General features: G+C 39.4%; 1 protein-coding gene across 2 annotated transcripts in view; it reads left to right on the forward strand.

Annotated features, from left to right (window-relative positions):
* The window catches only part of NRK (Nik related kinase), an 87,309-nt gene extending 83,493 nt beyond the window's left edge, over positions 1–3,816 (forward strand). For both annotated transcript variants that reach the window (XM_053989975.1, XM_053989977.1), the window contains exon 31: positions 212–3,816. In XM_053989975.1, coding sequence (XP_053845950.1) covers positions 212–295 — 84 coding nt within the window. In that variant the 3' untranslated portion in view covers positions 296–3,816. The remainder of the gene's footprint in view (positions 1–211) is intronic.
* Positions 3,817–6,749: the final 2,933 nt, after the last annotated feature.

Consider the following 6,749-nt stretch of genomic DNA (forward strand, 5'->3'; position numbering starts at 1 on the left):
AAGAAATACATTAAAAAATGTAGTTGTACCACAAGTACAGTTTCACTTTAAAAAGTTTATCATGGGATTAAAATTCAATTGTGATATATGTATATCCTTGTATTTGGGACTGTGGCATTCTATCACCTTTCTTATATGAGTAAAAATATTTTCATAAATATAAACTGACAGTAGCATCTTTTTTTTTTCTTTTTTTTTTTTCCCTTTCAAGGTGTTCTTTGCATCTGTACAGTCAGGAGGCAGCAGTCAAATATATTTTATGACTCTTGGTCAAAATGTACTATTCAACTGGTAAAGCACATCAAAATGAAGAAAATTAAAAATTCCCTGTAGGTAGCAGTGTAAAATTCTCAGAGGTAATACACACAGATTTGCACTTCTTACCTACAAAAATGTTGTCATTATTGACTTATTAAAATTCATATTCTTTCAGTCTGGAAAGAATTCCATTTTCCTGTTGAAGTATTGCAAACATGTTTAGTTTGTCTTCCAAAGTATGTTGCAAACAAAGATTGTTTAAGGAGACTTTAGTGAAGAATGTAGCCAATAGAAGAAGCTCCTGTACTCTGAAAAATAGACAGTTTCACTTTCACAGGTGATGTAATGTTGGTATCTTGAACTGAACTCACTTCTTATGGACAGTGACAGCTGTAGGTAGATACAAAACCACAGTTGGAATCTATTTTGAATTGAGATTGGGATCCTTTTGCCGTTTAAGCAAGCTGTTACTGTCACCAAGATGAACTTGAATGACTTGTCCAAGCCTTACAGCAGGGAAGGAGCAAGGGTTTGTGGTGGGTCCCAGCACAGACCAGAAGGCTTGAGGGATCCTCCCTCCTTGGACCTTGAGGGATCATCCCCTGTGCTGGGTGGACAGGTGTGTTTCAGAGTTGTAAAAATGGTTAATTCTGAACGTGTGCCCCAGCTGGGAGATTTTTACAAATGGAGTGGGGGGCAGACTGAGTTTCTCTCAGGGCTGGATGCCTGAGCCCATAGACACAGTTACTGTAGGATGTATTTGTAAAAACGGTTTAAATAGTCAGTCAAAATCATAGATGCATAAAGCATTATGAAACAGAACCTGTAACTTTAATTCACAGCTGGGACCCACACTCATATGAATTGATTTAAAGGCACTACCCATGTATATAAAGAAAGGCACAAGAGCAGGCACTTTCTATTTTTCCTTCTTGCTCTTTCACATCAAGTCTTTATGTATTTGTATGTAAATATAATCTTTCCACAATGGATATTAAGATTAACAAATGTATTCTTAATATAGTTATGAAAATATCCAAAGAGTTAATTATTATAAATAGAAAATATGAATAATTCCAAGTGCTTTCTATGCTAATTACATCTAAATAAAGCTGCATCTTCTAGTGTTATTGGTGCCAGTGTTTCTGCATAAACTGTTCTCAGGGGCTTATAAGTTGGCCATAAAACTATAGAGATATAATATATACATATATATATAAATATATATACATATACAATATATAATCATATACTATGATTCAATTGTAGGGTTTAATGTAATGCTCATGTAGCTGATTTTTGGATGTGCTTTGAAAATGTAGAGCATCAAATGTAATACAAAAGAGCTCATTCCAGATGTGATACAGTAGGGATAATGCTGTGGGCAAAAGTGAAATCACTAGTTCCAGTGCTTGAAAATAGGTGTTTTTACTTGAAATATTTGATACTGAAAGGTGCAGGAAAAGTGTGTTGGAATATCTGTTCGTCTACCTCAAGGATGATGATTCTGTGTTGACTAGGAGGCAGAAGCAGAGTTGTTGGAAGTGGCAGCTGTGCTGTCCAGTACTGGGTGTCAGTCCGTGTGCTGGCAGTGATGCTGTGACTGACAGGTGCTCAGAACTGCTGTCCCTGGGGATGTCAGCAGGGACTCAAACTAGGGACTCATCACTCTTCCCCTTGTTCCCTGTGCTGGCTCCTCACTGCTGCAGGCAGGCCAGAGGTGCCTGCACTGTTGCTGTTATGTTTTTGGCTATATGGAGGACTGCACTTTCCAAAGTTATTAACCTAGCACTTTTCACAGGCACTAGCTTATCTCAAAATGTATAGTGTTTTTTAATGAAGAATTTTCATTTTAAATGTTTAACTAACAGAAAAATAAGCCTAAAGCCATACTAAAAAAACACAGTTAAATACTCAAAGTGGTTCTTAATGTATGTGAGTGATTAGCTTGTGTGCAGACTTGAAACTGAATGGAAACTGCTTGCGCAGAGCTGTGTGACAACAGGAGCTCTGTCTGGTTGTAGTAATGTTCCTGCCTGTTGCCAGGGCCAGGGCTGGGGCAAATGAGCAAAGCCTGGCTTGGCTCCCTGTGCTGCTGAACACTTGGGCTCGTTGCACTGGACTCATAGAACAAACAAACAACAGAAAAAAAAAAAAAAAAAGCCACCAACAAAACCAAACAAGTCCAAATCTATAACAGCACCAGAGATCAAAGTTACAAGTTACAGACAATCAATTTATAAGCAACTTAGTTGCTTTTGACTTGAAAGTCTAAGAGACTGTGAAGGAAGAAGAGCTTTCGTTTTGCACACAGTAGGTGTGCAAAACTTGCAAAGCTGCTCATGCTGTAAGTAATCAGTGATCCAGGCTGCCCTGTAATATTTTGAAAGTGTGCTTTCAGCAGCCTCTGCATTACAGAGGATGCATGGGATTTTCCCCTCCCCTGTTCTGGTGTCAACAGGTAGGAGGCTGATATTTGCCTGATGCTAGGGACTAGTTGAAAAGAATTTAGCAAAGAACTGTGGGAATTTATAACAACTCATATGAACAGATTAAAGAAGCAAATGTGTTCAAGCTTAAGTTTAATTCGAGGCAGTGAGTTGGATTTTCATCTTCTATTCACTATAAAAAAAACATTAAAAACTTTCCATGTGATATTATGGGAAGCATGAGGCACTTAGTGGGGAATGCTTTTGAAGGATTTAGAAGTGGTATTGCAAATAAAAACAGCAACTGGATGCAACAAGGAAAACCTGTGGCATCGTCTCTCTATCAAGAGATAGAATGGTTGAAGATGAGAAAGAGCCCAGAGATGTTGAGAAGAGTAACAGAAGAAAGGGGAAGTGACTGAAGAGGAGGGAAAAGCTTAAGAAAAGAAACATGAGTAGCCAGAGGTAAGGGAGTGGATGTCTGTCACAGCATATTGCTATAGGAGGAATACAAAGATGTTAAGGAAAAGAAAGCAGCCAAAGAAATGGAAAGGTATCTGAAGTGACTGGGGGGCACTGAATGAGGGAGTCTTTTGAGAAACTGTTCAGCTCAAAGCAAAAGTACAAAGGCCAGGAGAAAAAAATCCAGTAACCAAGGTTATCCAGACATAACTTTAACTATGCAAAATGTATATCAAATTTGTAATTTCATTTTCTGAGGTGTTTCACGAGCTGTACCCTTTCACTAACTTTTAAAACCAAGGACTAAACTGCTTAATGTGTTTTCCTAGTGATGTCACTTTGACATGAAAAAATGCTACAGGGGCAGAATGTTAAGGATCCATGTCATTCACCCTTTGGTACATGCAGTCTCCTAATGACAGGTGGTGCTCATAATGTTGCATTTGCCACACAAGATTGTGCTAATGCTGCAGCAATGTGGAACTGTGTCTATGTGCCTGCTTTCATTTTTGGCATCGTGAACTCTCTTTTGCAGCCTGAAGCTTGGCACATGACTTCAAAACCTGGGAACCATACAAGTTATGTACTGTACACTATGTATTGTTCTCTAATGTTTGAATTGTACAATTGAAACAGCAATAAAAATACTCTGAAAAATCAAAACTAATATCATGCTTGCAATGATTCTTTTATATTGACATTCTGTTATATTGACATCTGGCTGTTCTAAAAATTGTAGAAACCTTTGTTATTGTTTTCCAAATCCAGTCACCATCCTTAGGGAAACATGCATATCTGCCTGTAGGGACAAAACAAATATATATCCTTGTGTGGATAAAGATGTCCAAGTGACAGTGTGAGAGTTCAGACTGGACAGAGTGCTCCTGAGGGTGACAGCCAGTGCTGTGCTGTGTGTGCTGCTAATGAGCCTCACTGGATTTCTGTGTGTCTGCCCTTCTCTTTACACAAACACCCGGTAGGATGAGGGCAGTGGAACTACAGCAAAGTGACAGCTTGCATCATTGATGCTACAAGAACTGGCTTTTGTGCACATTAGTCTTAGTGCCAGGTTAGCCCTAGTCACTTTTTCTCAGGTAAGCTCACACAGTCTTCATTGCCACTGGCATTGTTTCTCAAAAGACCATCATAAAAGCTGGGTTACAAGTTCAGTTCCATGGTTAAACAGCTGCATTTATGTTAAATGAAGCATAAGCAAAACTGCAGTCTATAGGAAAGACTTCTATAGATTTTAAAATCTGTGCAGTAAGTCAAATTTTCACACACCAAAAGTGTAAGAAAACTTCCCGTTGATAACCCGCCACTTTCTTAAACTGCCTTTCAAAGTGCAGAGAGCTGATTAAAGAGCAAGGGTATGTCAGCTGGGCAATCACCCAAAGTGTTATTTTAGCATTACTTAACCACTTCCGTTATTTTCTAAGAAGATTTAACAAAAGCACCTAGGAAATAATGGTGAAATGCATCAGAAAAACTTTTCTATTTTTGTCCTCAAAACACTGTGGTGAACAACTTTTACAGTAAGCTTTATGATCTTGCACACCAGCTAAGTTTTTAAAATCTAGAGCATTACCTTTTATTCTTTTGTGCCTTTCATTTCTCCAATGTACTTTAAATGTAATATTTAACAGAATGTAATATCCTCCTGTTCAGCATAGCTCATTCCTCACTGTCACTGCTGTAAAGCTAACAACTGTTTTCTTAAAATGTGTTGTATCTAAAACCCAAGATATTTGACTGCTAATTGTCTCTGAGAATTTGAGACTGTTGATCAACATGGGGTGAACACAAGTATTGTTTAGCACACTTGGTTGAAGGCATATAAAAATCATATTGTCTTCAATGAGCTGCTTACACGCCCTGATGTAGCAGGCTCAGCATAACACAAAGCCCTTAGTTCTTGTGATGTGGTACAGCCATCTGCTGATGGCTCCTCTCCAGTCATTACTGACTGAGTGTTTCTCAACTTCCAGTTTCTAATACAGTAATATCAGTCCCACTGTTCAGGTATGGTACGGAAATCACATCTAGATGAACTCAGTCATAGCCAGTCTTTAAAACTTGTTGTTCACACGGTGACAGCAAGAGATTTACCCTTGTACCAGTTTTGAAATTGATATGTTAGCTGGACCTCTGCTGGTGAGAAAGAAGGCAGCAGGAGCAAGTTCCTAAGAGAAGGAGCTATCTTGTATCTGAACCTGCAACGCATACAGATTTATCCAGTACAAAGTATTAACTCTGCTGTCAGTCCACATCAGTCCATTACCACTCCACAAAAGCATCAGCTTCAATGAATGAAACCCCAGTGACCCACAATAAAAATGGCAACAAATGCACATGCAACAATAGCCTGTGCATGAATAACTTTCTTCTGCAAATCACATCAAGAACACAGACAAAAGTGGAGATAAGCTGGGAGCGGTCCACAGATTTCCTCATTATACCCACAAGTTATTTTAAAAAAAGTGTACACCTTAGTTATCCGTTGTATGCGATGTGAAATCACATCCTGTGTAAGATCATTTTGGGTCATGTTCATTTTTTTAAACTGTAAATGCCATTTTATCAGTTCACACAACAAGTTGTGTTTTCTGGGGAAGAAAGACACCATGTGGAAATTTTACCCAATACTTGGCTTCAATATAATCTCACTTAAGGAATGCACTGTGCCATAAAATCCATAATGTCCTATCATTCCTAGAGAATTCTAAAGGCCAGCAAAAGCTTGTGCTTCATACCCCTTCGTCTAGTTTTTTCAGACTCTTAAATGGTTCAGACAACAGATCTTCCAATTTCGCCATGGCAAATGCTCCACAGTAACAAAGGCAGGAGACTGAGGATACAGCTGTGCTCAAGCTGGAAGAACTGCTCTGGCCCAGCACCTGAGCCAGCTCTGCCTAAGCTGCAGCCGCACTTCTGGATTTCCAAAGACCGTCTGCACCAGTGACACTATAAAGACTGGAAGTTGCTGCTCTTCTTAGACTTTTTTTTTTTTTTTTACCCCTCTCTCCTCACTCTGTCCTGCTGGAATGGCTGGGGTGGGCAGGGATCTCTGGAGAACATCAAGTCCAACCCCTGCTAAAGCAGGGTCACCCAGAGCAGCTTGCACAGGATCTCATCCAGACAGCTTTTGAGTATCTCCAGAGAAGGAGACTCCACAACCTCTCTGAGCAGCCTGTTCCAGTTCTCTTCTGCCCTCAAAGTAAATTTTCCTCCTATTCAGATGGAACTCCTTGTGTATTAGTGTGTCCCTGTTGCCCCTTGTCCTGTCACTGAACACCACTTGTTCCCATTCTCTTGATACCTCTTTTTCAGATATTTGTGGGCATTGATAAAACCCCCTCTCAGTCTTGTAATTCTGTGGTTTCAACAGGCTCAGCTACCTCCACCTTTCCTCATGTGTTTCCTCCACTAGAAAAAAATACAGGCACTAATAAAATATCAAATACATAGTTCTTGATCTCCATAAGTTTTCACAGGACTACTTATGAGATCAATGGAAATGTCCCAATGGCAGAGCATTTGGAACCAGATGGCCTTTAAGGTCTCTTCCAACCCAAACCATTCTTTGATTCTGTGGTGTGA

The sequence above is a fragment of the Vidua macroura genome, chromosome 14 (genome assembly GCF_024509145.1).
Source record: "Vidua macroura isolate BioBank_ID:100142 chromosome 14, ASM2450914v1, whole genome shotgun sequence".
Lineage (NCBI taxonomy): Eukaryota > Metazoa > Chordata > Aves > Passeriformes > Viduidae > Vidua > Vidua macroura.